Genomic DNA, 16952 nt, shown 5'->3' on the forward strand with positions numbered 1-16952 from the left:
AAGTCCCAGGCAGACTGCGAAGAGCAACAAAAGGATCTCTCAAAACTGGGTGACGGCAACAAAATGGCAGACGAAATTCAATGTTGATAAATGCAAAGTAATGCACATTGAAAAACATAATCCCAACTATACATATAAACTGATGGGGTCTAAACTAGCTGTTACCACTCAAGAAAGAGATCTTGGAGTCACTGTGGGCAGTTCTCTGAAAACATCCACTCAATGTGCAGCGGCAATCAAAAAAGCAAACAGAATGTTGGGAATCATTAAGAAAGGGATAGATAATAAGACAGAAAATATCATATTGCCTCTATATAAATCCATGGTATGCCCACATCTTGAATACTGCATGCAGATGTAGTCGCCCGATCTGAAAAAAGTTATATTGGAATTGGAAAAGATTCAGAAAAGGGCAACAAAAATTATTAGGGATATGGTGATTAGGGGCTGCTGTATGAAGAGAGATTAATAAAACTGTGACTTTTCAGCTCGGAAAAGAGACGACTAAGGAGGGATCTGATAGAGGACTATAAAATCATGACTGGTGTGGAGAAAGTAAATAAGGAAGTGTTATTTGCTCCTTCTCATAACACAAAAACGAGGGGCCACCAAATAAAATTAATAGGAAGTATTTTTTTCACACAACGCACAGTCAACCTGTGGAACTCTTTGCCAGAGGATGTTGTGAAGGCCAAGACTATAACAGGGTTCAAAAAAGAACTAGATAAATTCATGGAGGATAGGTCCATCAATGGCTATTAGCTAAGATGGGCAGGGATGGTGTCCCTAGCCTCTGTTTTCCAGAAGCTGGGAATGAGCGACAGGGAATGGATCCCTTGATGATTATCTGTTCTATTTATTCCCTCTGGGGCACCTAGCATTGGCCACTGTCAGAAGACAGGATACTGGGCTAGATGGACCTTTGATCTGACCCAGCATGGCCATTCTTATCTTCTTATCCTTCAGTTTAGGAAACAAAGGAATCAAATGATTTGATCTTTGTGATGGGTCCCAGCCAGACTGGACAGTAAAAGCTGAGACGATAAGTGAGAGAGAACCATCTTGAACAGAAACTGTATCTTGCTTGATTAAGTTTTACTCTTTCAGGTGTGTTTCACTTTTATTTGATTCTAACCATTTCTATTTCGATCACTGATACTTGGTATCACTTAACCTACGTCCTCTTGTTAATAAACTTGTTTTATTTTTACTATAAATCAACTCAGTGCTGTGCTTGAAGGGCAAGGTGTATTTACCTCTGTTATGTTAATAAGCTGATGTAACCCTTTAAAAGAGCAGCAAACTTAGTATCTTCTCTGAATGAACAGCGATGCGGCCATGCATTGCAGAGAAACATATCTGGGGAGCTCCGGGGCTGGAGTTCACAGATTGTTACCTACCTAAGTGAGATTTTGGCCAGCACAGCCTGTTTGCTGGTGAGAAAGACTCAGACTTTAAGCTCAGAAGGGACCAATATGATTGTCTAGTCTGACCTCCTGCACAATGCAGGCCACAGAATCTCACCCACCCGCTCCTGCAACAAACCCCTAACCTATGTCTGAGCCACTGAAGTCCTCAAATCATAGTTTAAAGACTTCAAAGTACAGAGAATCCTCCAGCAAGTGACCCATGCCCCATGCTACAGAGGAAGGCGAAAACCCCCCAGGGCCTCTCCCAATCTGCCCTGGAGGAAAATTCCTTCCCAACCTAAAAATATGGTGATCATCTAAACCCTGACCATGTGGGCAAGACTCATCAGCCAACACCCAGGAAAGAATTCTCTGTAGTAACTCAGATCCCATCCCATCTAACATCCCATCACAGGCCATTGGGCATATTTACCACTAATAGACAAAGATCAATTAATTGTGAAAATTAGGCTATCCCATCATACCATCCCCTCCATAAATTTATCAAGCTTACTCTTCAAGCCAGATATGTCTTTTGCCTCCACTGCTCCCCTTGGAAGGCTGTTCCAGAACTTCACTCCTCTGATGGTTAGAAACCGTCTAATTTCAAGTCTAAACTTCCTGATGGCCAGTTTATATCCATTTGTTCTTGTATCCACATTGGTACTGAGCTTAAATAATTCCTCTCCCTCCCTGGTATTTATCCCTCTGATATATTTATAGAGAGCAATCATATCTCCCCTCAGCCTTCTTTTGGTTAGGCTAAACAAGCCAAGCTCTTTGAGTCTCCTTTCATAAGACAGGTTTTCCATTTCTCGGATCATCCTAGTAGCCCTTCTCTGTACCTGTTCCAGTATGAATTCATCCTTCTTAAACATGGGAGACCAGAACTGCACACAATATTCCAGATTAGGTCTCACCAGTGCCTTATTTCTACTGGAAATACCTTGCCTAATGCATCCCAAGACTGCATTTGCTTTTTTCATGGCCATATCACATTAGCAGCTCATAATCATCCTGTGATCAACCAATACTCCAAGATCCTTCTCATCCTCTGTTACTTCTAACTGATGAGTCCCCAATTTATAACTAAAATTCTTGTTATTAATCCCTAAATGCATGACCTTGCACTTTTCACTATTAAATTTCATCCTATTACTATTACTCCAGTTTACAGGGTCATCCAGATCTTCCTGTATGATATCCCGGTCCTTCTTTGCATTGGCAATACCTCCCAGCTTTGTGTCATCCACAAAATTTATTAGCACATTCCCACTTTTTGTGCCAAGGTCAGTAATAAAAAGATTAAATAAGATTAGTCCTAAAACCGATCCCTGAGGAACTCCACTAGTAACCTCCCTTCAGCCTGACAGTTTGCCTTTCAGTATGACCCATTGTAGTCTCCCTTTAATCAGTTCCTTATCCACCTTTCAATTTTCATATTGATCCCCATCTTTTCCAATTTAACTAATAATTCCCCATGTGGAACCGTATCAAATGCCTTACTGAAATTGAGGTAAATTAGATCCACTGTGTTTCCTTTATCTAAAAAATCTGTTACCTTCTCAAAGGAGGAGATCAGGTTGGTTTGGCATGACCTATCTTTTGTAAAACCATGTTGTATTTTGTCCCAATTACCATTGACTTCAATGTCCTTAACTACTTTCTCCTTCAAAAATTTTTCCAAGACCTTGAATACTATAGATGTCCAACTGACAGGCCTGTAGTTGCCTGGATCACTTTTTTTTCCTTTCTTAAAAATAGGAACTACACCTCTACCCCGCTATAATGCGAACCAATATAACGCGGGTTCGCACATAGTGTGGTAGCAGCGGGGCTTTGGCGGCATTTTAAAGGGTCCAGGGCTCTGGGTGCTGCGGGGAACCCATGGCCCTTTAAATCACCGCTGGAGCCCTGCCGCTGCTACCCCGGGGCTGCGGCGGCAGGGCTCAGCAGCGATTTAAAGGCCCCGGGGCTCCGGCTGCTACTGGAGCCCTGCCACCACTACCCCAGGACTATGGCAGCGGGGCTCTGCTGGCAATTTAAAGGGCCTGGGGCTCCCCCCAGGCTCTTTAAATCACCGCTGCAGCCCTGCCACCGCTACCCCCATATAACAGCGTTTCACCTATAACGCAGTATGGATTTTTGGCTCCCCACGACTGCATTATATCAGGGTAGAGGTGTATGTTAGCAATTCTACAGTCATATGGTACAACCCCTGAGTTTACAGATTCGTTAAAATTTTTTGCTAATGGGCTTGTAATTTCATGTGCCAGTTCCTTTAATATTCTTGGATGAAGATTATCTGGGCCCCCCAATTTAGTCCCATTAAACTGTTCGAGTTTGGCTTCTACCTCGGATGTGGTAATATCTACCTCCATATCCTCGTTCCCATTTGTCATCCTGCCATTATCCCTAAGCTCCTCATTAAAGACTGAGGCAAAGTATTTGTTTAGATATTGGGCCATGCCTAGATTATCCTTAATCTCCACTCCATCCTCAGTGTTTAGTGGTCTCACTTCTTTCTTTGTTTTCTTCTTATCTATATGGCTATAGAACTTTTTACTACTGGTTTTAATTCTCTTTGCAAGGTCCAACTCTACATGGCTTTCGGTCGTTCTCACTTTATCCCTACATATTCTGTCCTCAATAAGGTAATTTTCTTTGCTGATCCCTCCTATCTTCCACTCCTTGTAGGCTTTCTGCTTTTTCTTAATCACCTGAAATGCTTGCTCATCCAGCTTGGTCTAAAACTCCTGCCTATGAATTTTTGTCCCTTTCTTGGAATGCAGGCTTCTAATAGTTTCTGCAACTTTGACTTGAAGTAATTCCAGGCCTCCTCCACCTTTAGAACCACAAGTTCTTCAGTCCAATTCACTTCCCTAACTAATTTCCTTAATTTTTTTAAGTTAGCCCTTTTGAAATCAAAAACCCTAGTTATCAATCTGTTTTTGTTTATCCTTCCATGTAGTTTGAACTGAATTAGCTCATGATCGCTCGAACCAAGGCTGTCCCCTACAACCATTTCTTCTATGAGGTCTTCACTACTCACCAAACCCAAATCTAAAATGACATCCCCTCTTGTTGGTTCAGCAACTACTTGGTGAAGGAATCCATCAGCTATCGCATCCATGAAAATCTTAGCCCTATTATTATTACTAGCACTTGTCCTCCAGTCTATATCTGGGAAGTTAAAGTCTCCCATGATCACACAATTCCCATTAGTATTTACTTCATTCAAAACATTAAAGAGGTCTCTATCCATATTCAAATCAGATCCCGGTGGTCTATAGCACACCCCAAACACTATCCCAGGGGAGGCTCTAGTAGCTTTCTTCTACAATGTGATTTTTGCCCAGACAGACTCTGTCTTATACATTCCATCACTTCTTATTTCTTTACAGTCCACCTCATCATTGATATACAGTGCTATTCCACCACCTTTGCCTTTATTTCTGTCTTTCCTAAACAGCACATACCCTTCAATACCTGTACTCCCTTCATGACTACTATTCCACCAAGTTTCTGTTATCCCTATAATATCTGGTTTCACTTCCTGAACCAGTAACTCTACTTCCTCCATTTTGTTACCTAGGCTTCGCACATTGGTGTACAAACATCTTAATTTTTGCTTGTTTGGCTTCACTCACATTCTTTACCCAATTAGGCACAGACATTCTACTGCCAGTATCACCTACTAGACTGGTATCTACACTACTCTTCCTCCTTATGTCCACTCTCCTACCCATGGCTGTATCCTTTCTTACTTCATTTTCTTCCCTTTCAGTGTTAAAATCCAGCGTGGAGATTACCTGGACATCTCCAAACCATCTCCCCCAAATTCCTAGTTTAAAGCTCTCTTAATCAGTTGTGCCAGCCTCCATCCTAGAAGTCTATTTCCCCCCCTACTCAGGTGAGGTCTATCCTGAGAGAACAGTCCTCTGTCCATGAATGCTTCCCAGTGGCCATACATCCCAAAGCCCGCCTTATAGCACCACTACCTGAGCCACCTGTTGATCGTCATAATCTTGTCACACCTTTGTTGCCCTTCTCTAGGAACAGGCAGAATCCCACTGAAGATCACCTGAGCTTCAATTTCCTTGAGTGTCTTCCCCAGCCTGGCATAGTCTCCCTTGATACGTTCCAGCGAGAATCTAGCCGTATCATTTGTTCCCAAATGAAGGCCAGTCAGTGGATTCTTTCCCGCTTTCTTAGGATCCTCTTCAGCCTCAGGTCCACATCCCATATCTTAGCACCCGGCAGACAGCACATCCTTCTGTTCTCTGGACCACCTCTGGTTACAGGCCTGTTTGTTCTTCTCAGTAAGGAGTCCCCAATCATGTAGACCTGCCCTTTCCTGGTGATGGTACAATTCTCCAGTCTATCCCCTGTTCCTCTGGCTGCAAGTCCTCTCGATTCCTATTCTCCCTTGCAATCCTCTGCAACCCATCCTGTATCTTCCTGGGGCTCATATTTGGTGTTATCTCCATTGATTCTTCCCTTCTTCCTATAGAACTAGCTGCTCTTCTCTTCTTCTTTGCCCTCCCACCTTCAGTGACCTCCTGCTGTGCCCCTTCTTCATTTTCCAACTCCTCATACCTGTTCCTGAGCTCTATTTCTCCTTCACTAGCCCGTCTTTTCCTCTACCTGGTTCTCTTAGTCACATGCTTCCACTGTTCACTTTCCTCACTCATCAGTCTCCCCTCAGAATTCTTTGGTTCTGCTTCCATGTGCAAGTCTGAGCTTTTCCCTTCAGCCTCCTCATATCTTTGCACCATCATCTGCTCGAACCCCCATCTAAACTCAACCAGAGTTTCCATCTGCATCTCCAATCCTCAGATATTTTATTCCATCAGCTCTATCAGGCAACATTTCATGCAGACGAAACTCTTTTCAGGTATCCCCTCCAGGATCATGTACAAACCACAGCTTCCAGTCATCTTCATCGTGTCTTCCACTGCTTGGGTCACTACCACTGCTGCCTCTGTATCTGTCATAGCCTTCCCACCTAAGTCCTGTTAGTCGGGGAAAAACAAACCAAACCAAAACACCACCACCCATAGCAAAACAAACCCCCAGAGAGCACCACAACACTGCCAGAACACCACACACTCCCTTCACTAGCCTATCTGTTCCTCTGCCTGGTTCTCCTAGTCTTCCCCCCACGCAAACTCCTCTGTTTACAGCTCTGTTTGCTTGCTCTTGTGCCACTGCACCTGTCTGTGCACTCACACACACAAATCTCTAGCAAGGCTTACTTGCTGAGGCACAGAGGTAACAATGGCTCACAGTTCTGGGCACCCCCAACAATGTTACAGCTGCATTCACAATAATTTGGGGAAAGACGACCTTGGCCTGAACTGGCCAAGAGAAAAGTGCCTCCCCCCAAAAGGCAGTTCTACTCTCAAGTGTGTAATCACTGTTAAAAGCTCCTCACAGAGACATATAGAAGCAATTGTAACAGAAGTTACCATTTATCATTGTGTTCTGTCATTAGTGTTGTTTTGTTTAATGTTTTCTTTTCCTTTCTTTAATAATAAAATACCCATGGTTAATAATTTGTGATTATTTTGCTGGGTCTCAACGAAGGGTATCCCCCAAGGTATGTAAAAGAACCCCTGTGACTAAAAAATAGTGGGAGTCACGCTCCTGAATTGGAAATAAGAGAAACAATTAGTAAGAGCTGGCCTCCCATTTCTTGTTTCTCTGGACTAAATATTTTTAGTCATTTTTAAAATAAAATTCCTTGGCATCCAACGATTTTAAATTACTCCTGTCAGTCCCCCAATAAGTTTCTTAAAGAACTCTTTCAAAATGGGAAGGACAAATGTGGACTATAATCTTGCCTGATCTTTTACTAATCACACTATAATTATTGTTCTGTTCAGCTAAGAGTTTACTACACTAAAAAAACAAAACAAAACACCTCTAAATGGGAACCCATAAAGCAAAAGGGGTAAACAGGAAATTTCATTTCCTTACTGATCATTCATCACATGATCTTAGATAGATATGGTTAATTATATGGGAACAGTGTTCCCTGTCTGTTCACTGCTCAGAACTACAAGTAATTTGAAGCCATAACTTCGAAACAACACTACAAATTAAAGTGGTATTTTACCACTTCAAGCAAATAGGTATTTTAATCATTCACAGATATCGCAACAATAGAAACTTTTTGGAATTAAGAAAAAATCAATCAGTCTGGATCAAAGGTAGCCAATTGCATACATTTATTTACATAATCTTTGCCATGTTTTTAAGAGCAAGAAAAGGACATTCAGGACAACAGGGCTCCCTTTTTGTATTATCTGAATCCAGCTTTCCTATGTTTTCACACTATGCCTCCACCTCCCAACAGTTGGCCTACTTCTCCCTTAAAGGATGCTGTATTACAGTGCTTTGTTTTTTAGCAACCCCTTTTCTTTAATGCCCCTTCTCACCTCTCCAGTCCATTGTGCTCTGGGAGCTATGGACCTACAAAGTGAAATTTGCTGCACTCTTTCATAAACTGCACTTTGCAATGCCCAGTACATGCACAGCACCAGAGAAGAGCACAACTTCAGTCAGCTCAGCTGGTCTGCTGCTTTGTATTGCATACACCAGGCTGTAAAATGCAACTAAGAGGTGAGAGGCAGAGGGCACTCTATACTGTGCACACACAACCAGGAGCATGGCACAAGAAGCACCACTCCTTCCCTCTATACTGGAGATAGCCACAACTGTAGTCATTGAGTACTGAGTGCATTAATTGTTCCCTGTGCTGATCCAGACCCCATCCTCCCTTCACACCAGCCTTCAAAAAACAGTGTAGGCTGCAGCCCTGAATGAGCACAGCTCCAGGAGGAACATGTCTGCTGTGAACCAAGTAGCTCTGAGAAACTCCACAGTGCCCTTAGTATTGGCCTGTGCATATTAGGCAAAATCTGGCCCTTTGCAAGTTGCACTTTGCACATTTACTACATACACACAGTACTGCTGGCCAAAATGGATTGCATTACTATGGATGAGAAGACTCTCCACAGGTCAGCCTGGATCAAGGACTTAATTAAATGTGTCAACATGGAGGACGGCAAACTATCTGTGACAAGAGGAAAAATGCCAAAAAATTTGACAGTCTGGGGCATCTTTCAAAAGTACCTTGGAAATGACAGGTTATTCATTTTATCATATATATGGGCTAAACCAGAGACAGGGACATAAATCAAAAAATCAAAGTGCAGCAAGAAATAAAACATGATGATGTAATAAACACAGACATCTTATTAGTATTAACAGTAAGACAAATGAAGCCAAGGATGGGTTACATGTATACTGAATGAAAAAAAGAGTTATGAGGGAAAGAAATGCATCACATACTTACCATCTCTGGCTGATGAAACTAAATAAAAGGAAAGTTTAAAACAGATAGTTTCAGTGCTATTAATGCACAGTACATTATATATGCAAATACCAAAAGTTTACACGCTTACATGAGCAGATAATTCCAGGTAGCCACTTTAAAGCATGGTCAAATCAGAGTTTTAGTCCTTCAGACCTTTCAGCTCATTTCCAGAAGTCAGACATCAGTATGGATATTAGGAAATAGCTATGAGAGTATTCTAGGCATTCATCTCATCCTCCATCCAGGAATCACCACTGCAAAGCCTGGCTCCAACAAGTAGACAGCAGACTACCCACTAGGAAGAAAAGCCCTGTGAAATGCCCTTATTCTCTCTCTCTCTCTCTCTCTCTCTCTGACAGAATCACAACCAAATTTGATTCTGAGGAGCAAGTTGTGTTTTAAGAACATAAGAACGGCCATGCTGGGTCAGATCAAAGGTCCATCTAGCCCAGTATCCTGTCTTTCGACAGTGGCCAATATCAGGTGCCCCAGAGGGAATGAACAGAACAGATAATCATCAAGCAATGATTATCCATTCCCTGTCGCTCATTCCCAGCTTCTGGCAAACAGAGGCTAGGGACACCATCCCTGCCCATCTTAGCTAATAGCCATTGATGGACCTATCCTCCATGAATTTATCTAGTTCTTTTTTGAACCCTGTTATAGTCTTGGTCTTCACAACATCCTCTGGCAAAGAGTTCCACAGATTGACTGTGCATTGTGTGAAGAAATACTTCATTTTGTTTGTTTTAAACCTGCTGCCTATTAATTTCATTTGGTGGCCCCTCGTTCTTGTGTTATGAGAAGCAGTAAATAACACTTCCTTATTTACTTTCTCCACACCAGTCATGATTTTATAGACCTCTATCATATCCCCCCTTAGTCATCTCTTTTCCAAGCTAAAAAGTCATAGTCTTATTAATCTCTCCTTATACAGAAACCATTCCATACCCCTAATCATTTTTGTTGCCCTTTTCTGAACCTTTTCCAATTCCAATATATCTTTTTTCAGATGAGGCGACCACATCAGCACACATTATTCAAGATGTGGGTATACCATGGATTTATACAGAGGCAATATGATATTTTCTGTCTTGTTCTCTATCCCTTTCGTAATGATTCCCGACATTCTGTTTGCTTTTTTGACTGCCACTGCACATTGAGTGGATATTTTCAGAAAACTGTCCACAATGACACCAAGATCTCTTTCTTGAGTGCTAACAGCTAATTTAGACCCCATCATTTTATATGTATAGTTAGGATTATATTTTCCAATGTGCATTACTTTGCATTTATCAGCATTGAATTTCATCTGCCATTTTGTTGCCCAGTTTTGAGAGATCCCTTTGTAGCTCTTCGCAGTCTGCCTGGGATGTAACTATCTTGAGTAGTTTTGTATCATCTGCAAATATTGCCATGTCACTGTTTACCCCTCTTTCCAGATCATTTATGAATATGGTGAATAGGACTGGTCCCAGTACAAATCCCTGGGGTCTCATCACTTCTCACCTCTCGCCATTCTGAACAGTGACCATTTATTTCTACCCTTTGTTTCCTATCTTTTAACCAGTTACCAATCCAGAGTTCCTTCCCTTGAAACCCATGACTGCTTACATTGCTTAAGAGCCTTTGGTGAGGGACCTTGTCAAAGGCTTTCTGAAAATTTAAGTACACTATATCCACTGGATCCTTCTTGTCCATGTGCTTATTGAACCCCTCAAAGAATTCTAGCAGATTTTTTATGCATGTTTTTGCTTTACAAAAACCATGTTGACTCTTCCCCAAAAAATTATGTTCATCTACGTGTCTGACAATTTTGTTCTTCACTATAGTTTCAACCAGTTTGCCTGGTACTGAAGTCAGGCTTACCGGCCTGTAATTACCGGGATCACATCTGGAGCTCTTCTTAAAAATTAGCGTCATGTTAGCTATCCTCCAGTCATTTGGTGCAGAAGCTGGTTAAAATGATAGGTTACAGACTTCAGTTAGTAGTTCTGCAATTTAACATTTGAGTTCCTTCAGAACTCTTGGGTGGGCTTTTTATTGTGTGTATCGTGGGAGGCGGGGTGCATTCTGTTATTATTGAGCATTGTGTTATTAACTTGGGTAAATGTGTCTGCTTTGACAGAAGGCAGTGTTTATCCCCTGTATTAGAAAGATAGTTTTCCATACAAACACCTCTACGAACACTAGTCCCAATATCAGGGACTGAAATGAGGGAGACGGCACTCTCACAATTCTGTGGAGGTAACATGGCTCTGGGGAGCACTGGTTGGTCAGAGGAAGACTGGAACATTAATTACATAATTTTGTGAAGGTGAGAGATCCAATGAAGTTGAGTGAGATATGCAAAGATAGTATGGGCATTGGGCAGGAGAGGAATGGATGCGCTCCCTCTTTCAGCAGGGATTCAACCAATTTACCCTTGCAGAATCTCTAACCTTGAGCTCAAAGAACCTACAGAGAAGGGCTCCTACACATTTCAGCCTATCATTTCATTTTGACTGTACTGTTCTTAGCATGACTCACAAAATTGTAATATAATATACAGGGTTGGATTTAGAGGCAGGTAACCCAGGCAACTGCCTGGGTTGCTGGACTTGGGAGGGGTCTGGGGGGGCTGTTTTTGTTGTCAGCAACAAAAGGGAAAATAGAATGGTTGAAATAACATGTTTCAGGTATTCATTTTTCATAAACCTCCTAGAATGTTCTGGACCTTTGTAGAATGTTGTGGAACCTTCCAGAGTTCTGAGAACTACATTATCCTTAAACTTCCTAGAATGTTGTCAGCCAAGTCCTCGCGGGTGTATAAGGGGCAGGGTGTACCAATCAGTCAGTGAGATATAAGAATGAACTGATGTGAAGTAAGAGCCCATCTGTGAACCTTGTTTCATTGTGTAACTGTGAAAGTGTACTTGTGTTTAAAGACATGAAGAGTGGAAGTAGCAACTAATAAAGTACATATTTAATGAGACACCAGAGATATCTATCGAACCATTATCTATGCAACAATAAGAAAGAAATACTGTTACTTCTTTTGTCATACTTAGATAATGTTTGAGGACAGTTCAATTTCTTGATGTTAGTACATTTCAGTTATTTTTAAAATTAAAAAGTTTCTATGACCTTAGAGGAAAAATATTTTTATTTGTTATATATGGCATGAATAAAATACAGATTTACAGATCCTAGCATGCAAATTTATTGTCTTATATGACAGGGATAAATCATTCATGCAAATCATGCATCAAAGTTGTGAAATGAGCTACAAATGCAATAGAAAACAAGTTATTCAAAGTTTAACAAATGGGAGGACGCCTAAGATGCTCCTTGCCTGGGGCACCATTTGGTCCAGGTTGGCCCTGATAATAGACTCTTTTAATGAGATTACTGACCATAAATTTCTTTGTTTCCATTGAGTCTGAAACCTAAAATTTGGTACATGCATCTTTTATGGACCACTTAATACTGGGAAAGGGGTGAGAAGAGGCCACATTTGACCCGTGACATCAGGGTCTTATGGGATTTCAATCACTCAAGACACTCAAAGACAATTCATTTTACTAGAGGGCTTGGCTACACTTGAAAGTTGCAGCGCTGGTGGAGGCTTTCCAGCGCTGCAATTAGTAACTGTCCACACCTGCAAGGCACATCCAGCGCTGCAACTCCCTGGCTGCAGCGCTGGCTGTACACCTGGTCTGCTTGGGGTATAACGAGTGCAGCGCTGGTGATCCAGCGCTGCTCGTCAAGTGTGGCCACACACCAGCGCTGTTATTGGCCTCCAGGGTATTAGGAGATATCCCAGAATGCTTTTAACTAAATTACTCTCTTTGTTTTGTTATGCAGCCTCTCTTTGTTTTGTTGTGAACTCGGAGCTCCGCGGCGCTCCGGAGCACAGGGAGCTGCTTATCTAAAAAACAAACACAGCTCCTGTTTGCTGTGATCAATCTGTACCTGACTGTGAACAATCAAATGAGAAAACCCCCTGCCTGTCTCATTCACAGGGGTTGAGTGTTTGCTTGATGAGGAACAGCGGGGGCAGAGGGGAGAACGGGAGTCCGTTGGATGCAGGCTGTTTGCAGTTAAGAGTTAAGATTAAGGGGTCGGGAACATTTTCTGATTTTGCAAGTCAGGAAGCTAACATACAGTGTTGGCTCCAAAAATCCACTCTCTCTCTCTCCCCCGCTCCCTGTCACACTACACACCACCCCACCCCCCTCTTTTGAAAAGCACGTTGCTGCCACTTGAACGCTGGGATAGCTGCCCATAATGCACTGCTCCCAACAGCGCTGCAAATGCGGCCACACTGCAGCGCTGGTAGCTGTGAGTGTGGCCACACACCAGTGCTGTCCCTACACAGCTGCACGACCAGCGCTGTAACTCCCAGCGCTGCAACTTTCAAGTGTAGCCAAGCCCAGAGAGATTACCTTTCTTGCCTGACTGATCTGACTGAGTACTTAAAAAAACAAAACCAAACAACAAACAAAAACTAAAGTTTATACTTTCTACTTGAAAGTGAGATAAATACAAGTCTCTTTCAAAGTAGCTTCCCAAATGCACCAGCACAATTATTGAGTATGGTGTTGAATTATCAACACGTGACCATTCAATGACCTTGAAGTTGACTTAGGAGTCTCATTTCTCAAAACAATGTGAAACAAAATGCAAGATGTGGGAAGTTTTTGGATCAGGAGAGTGATTTAAGACTGAGTACTGCAAAGCCTATACTGCTACAATTTCCAACTTTTTCTTTTTTGTTGTTATAATATAAAAGCAAACATTGGTGCTTTTGAAGAACAGTATATTGACTGCTCTGGCATGGGTAGTTCTAATTTAATGATAATATGCTTCCATGATGTTCTAGAAGGACTGCTTCTAACAGTTCATTCTCCAGGCCAGCTGAGTGTTTCACCTCTACTGAGACTGTCGACAGCCCTTGTGGGCAGTGGTAGGGACTATGATCCAAATACCAATTTAGCTAGGAAATGGGTTGAACATAGAAGCCACACTTCAACAAGGTCTGTGAATTGCTGTTTGATAACATCTAGTCACTACTGATCTGACAGCAGATCTCCACCAATGACCTGGAAGTGGCAATCTCTATATTATTATTGATCCCTTGATGAGCCATGAAGTCATTCCCTCTATAACTAATATTTTCAACCCTAAAATATCATCCTGTGAATCGGCATGTCAAGCTGAAAAATGTGAGATTTTAAAACCTGAAGATGGAATGGGATCAACTGAATACTTTAGTAAATCCTCCAAGCAGTTAAAGCAGTTCTGGTGTCCACAATTCAAGAAGAATATTGATAACTTGGAGAGAGAAGAGCCATAAGAATAATTCAAGGATAAGAAAACATGCCTTATAGTGATTGAGCTCCTTCAGTCTATCTATTTAGCTTAACAACGAGAAGGTTAAGGGGCTATTTGATCATAGTCTGTAAGTACCTAGACAGGGAACAAATATTTAACGAGTGGTCTCTTCAGTCTAGCAGAGAAGCTTGTAACAAGATTCAATGGCTGGAAGCTGAAGTTAGACAAATTCAGACTGGAAATGAGGACTAAACAAAAAAACAAAACAAAAAACCCACAGTGAGGGTAATTAACATGGGAACAATTCACCAAGGGTTGTGGTGGATTCTCCATCACTGACAATATTTAAATCACAATTGGATGTTTTTATAAGAATTATTTGGGGATGGTTTTATAGCCAGTGTTATACAGAAGGCCAGACTAGATGATCACAGGGTCCTTCTGGCCTTGGAATCTACAAATAATGCCAGTTTCAATGTGCATTGGATCAAAAAAATGCCTTTGCTTGCACCCATGCAACCCCTACTAAAGTCTGTAGTATTGCACAAATGTAACTAAAGACAGATCATGCTCCACTATACTCGATTTACCCCAGAATCAAGGTTTATGAGTTGAGGGAGAGGGTCAACCTCAGGACCAGATCAAAAGCTCCCAGAACAATCCATAGCACAGCAAGTCATATTGAACTTTGAGCAACAGTTAAAGAGAGCCCTTTTTGATTGGGAGTAGGTCCTGGAAGAAGATTTACAGAATGGGAGTCACACCTGTAGCCCCACTCATGGAATATTTCTACTCACTGGACTGCCAGTGAGATCTATGGATCAGTTCAGTCTTCTAAAAGGAGGGAGGGAGGAAGGAAGAGAAGCTTGAGAGTCCATGTCTCCCTGCCAAGCTCTCACAGCTTCATGAGTATTTTGGGTCCATTGGGATGCCCGGATGCAGCATAGCAGGACCTTCTGGAGAGTGCAGTGAGTGATCCAAAATAATCCAGTCCTACTGAAGAGCTTCCTACAGACCCTCAGACCCTGGGCTCCTGTACATAAATACAGAAAGGAAAGATTGGGAACTTCTTTAAAGTCTTCAGTGCAAAAGAGGAGACTAAGAAGAAAGGGGAAGGTGTTCCTGCAGTTCTAGTCTCCAAAGGAGAGAGTTCAGTTGAGGACCATGGGGAAGTTGCTTACTACTGACATAAGGTGGTTTGGAACAGTCTTTCCTTTTGTTTGAGGGTGAAGAACAAAATCTGAAAAGGGAAAACTGAAATGGGACTAGGATGCGGGGCAGGGGGTGGAGAAAAGGGAGAGAAGAAAGGAAGGGGGGGAGGATCTGTGAAAATGCCATTCTGAATTTCCAACTTCTTCCCCCAAATGTCTTGCTTCATTCACCATGAACCACAGCTGAGATGTCCAGCTCTGTCACCCCTCACATCTGGCAAGAGGAGGTGACCAGATGTCCCGATTTTAATAGGGACAGTCCAGATAGTTGGGTCTTTGTCTTATATAGGTGCCTATTACCCTTCCCCTCCCCCACAATTCTTCACACTTGCTGTCTGGTCACCCTAGAGAGACTCACTCACTAGGGAAGAGGGCTGAGGTGTTCGCTGCACCACTCACTGGCCAGGCATGCTGAGGCAGCCCGTTTCCAGGAAGGTTGACATTGCCACACTCCACTTTTGCCAGTGTTACTCATGATGTGAACTCTCCCCAGTGTGAGAGCCGCCGGGCCAGCCGCGTCACCCTAGACCAGCCCTTCCCCAAGGGGAGAGGACAAGAGGAAAAGGAGGGACCCTGACTTACTAGACAGCAGCGGCTCAGGCTCCGGGGACGGGACTATTTCCATTGCTCGGGCCCGGAGACGGGGCTCGCCCCTTGTCAGCGCTGATGACCCCCACCCCCGGCTCCCCTACCCCCGGGGGAGCGGGGTGTGTAGCGTGCCGCCACGGCCGCCCAGAGCAATGCACTGAGCGGGGCCCTGGATTTTGCGCTACCCCTTCAGTGCAGCAGGAGCCGCCGGCTTCCCGGCTCCAACTTCGGGGGGGGGCGGCCCTGCCTGTGCACAGCCCCAGCCCACGCGGGTACCTCAATGTCCACCGGGTCCCGGCTGAGCACGCGAGCCATGGCGTCACCCTCGGCCGCAGGGCTCCCGACTGGGCAGGGCGGGGGAGGGCGAGCGGCGGGCGGGCGGGCCCAGCACCGCCCCGGGGGCGGCCTCCCGCCTCCGCCGGCTGCAGCCGCTTCCTCTTCCTCGCCCCGGCGGCGGCGGCGGGCTTGGGAGCAGGCAGCTCTTCAATGAAACCAAGAGCGCCGCACAAGCGGCCCAAGCCCGGCCAGGGGACGCGGGGCACAGAATCCCCTTCGTGGCCGCTCCCGCAGGGTCCTACACCTGCCGCTAATGAGCGGGGTTGCTCGCTGGGAGTTAGTTTCCGGAGCCTCTAGTCCCGCAGCTACACGTGGGTTTATGTAAACAACCTTCGCCCGGGCTTATTCAGGCCGAATAAGGGCAGTTTTCCCTGCCAAAGAGAAAGAGAAACTTGCAGGTAGATGCTGTGTCTTGAAATGAGCGCACAAAGTAATGGCTTGTAGTGGCCCATTGTCAGTGGTATTCAGGGCCGGGGCCCACAACATTTTGGGCACCTGAGGTGGGGAGCATAAATGACGCCCCCATGTCCCCTGGCTTGGGCCAAAACTTTGAAAGGTCTCAATGCTGCCTTCTTGCTGTTCTACTTCTCTCATGGTACTGATCTGCTACCTACCCCAATAAAGGAGAACTAACAACTTAAAATGCCTTGTTCAAAAATTTTAAGTAACACTTAACTTTCAAACGCCCGCACAGCAAATGTAACTTCT

General features: G+C 43.6%; 1 protein-coding gene across 2 annotated transcripts in view; it reads right to left on the minus strand.

The window, feature by feature from the left end:
• DPYD (dihydropyrimidine dehydrogenase) overlaps positions 1 to 16523 on the minus strand; it is a 588030-nt gene extending 571507 nt beyond the window's left edge. Inside the window, exons 1-2 of one of the 2 annotated variants that reach the window (XM_045026687.1) lie at positions 16185 to 16245; positions 14907 to 15142 (exon numbers count right to left, since the gene is read on the minus strand). Coding sequence is in view for 1 of the 2 variants with exons in the window: in XM_045026686.1 (XP_044882621.1) it covers positions 16185 to 16223 (39 nt within the window). In the remaining variant the exon portion in view is untranslated. Of the gene's footprint in view, positions 1 to 14906; positions 15143 to 16184 lie in introns of both variants that reach the window. The other variant, XM_045026686.1, reaches the window with a different exon arrangement.
• Positions 16524 to 16952: the final 429 nt, after the last annotated feature.

This window comes from Mauremys mutica, chromosome 8, assembly GCF_020497125.1.
Source record: "Mauremys mutica isolate MM-2020 ecotype Southern chromosome 8, ASM2049712v1, whole genome shotgun sequence".
In the NCBI taxonomy this organism is placed as follows: domain Eukaryota; kingdom Metazoa; phylum Chordata; order Testudines; family Geoemydidae; genus Mauremys; species Mauremys mutica.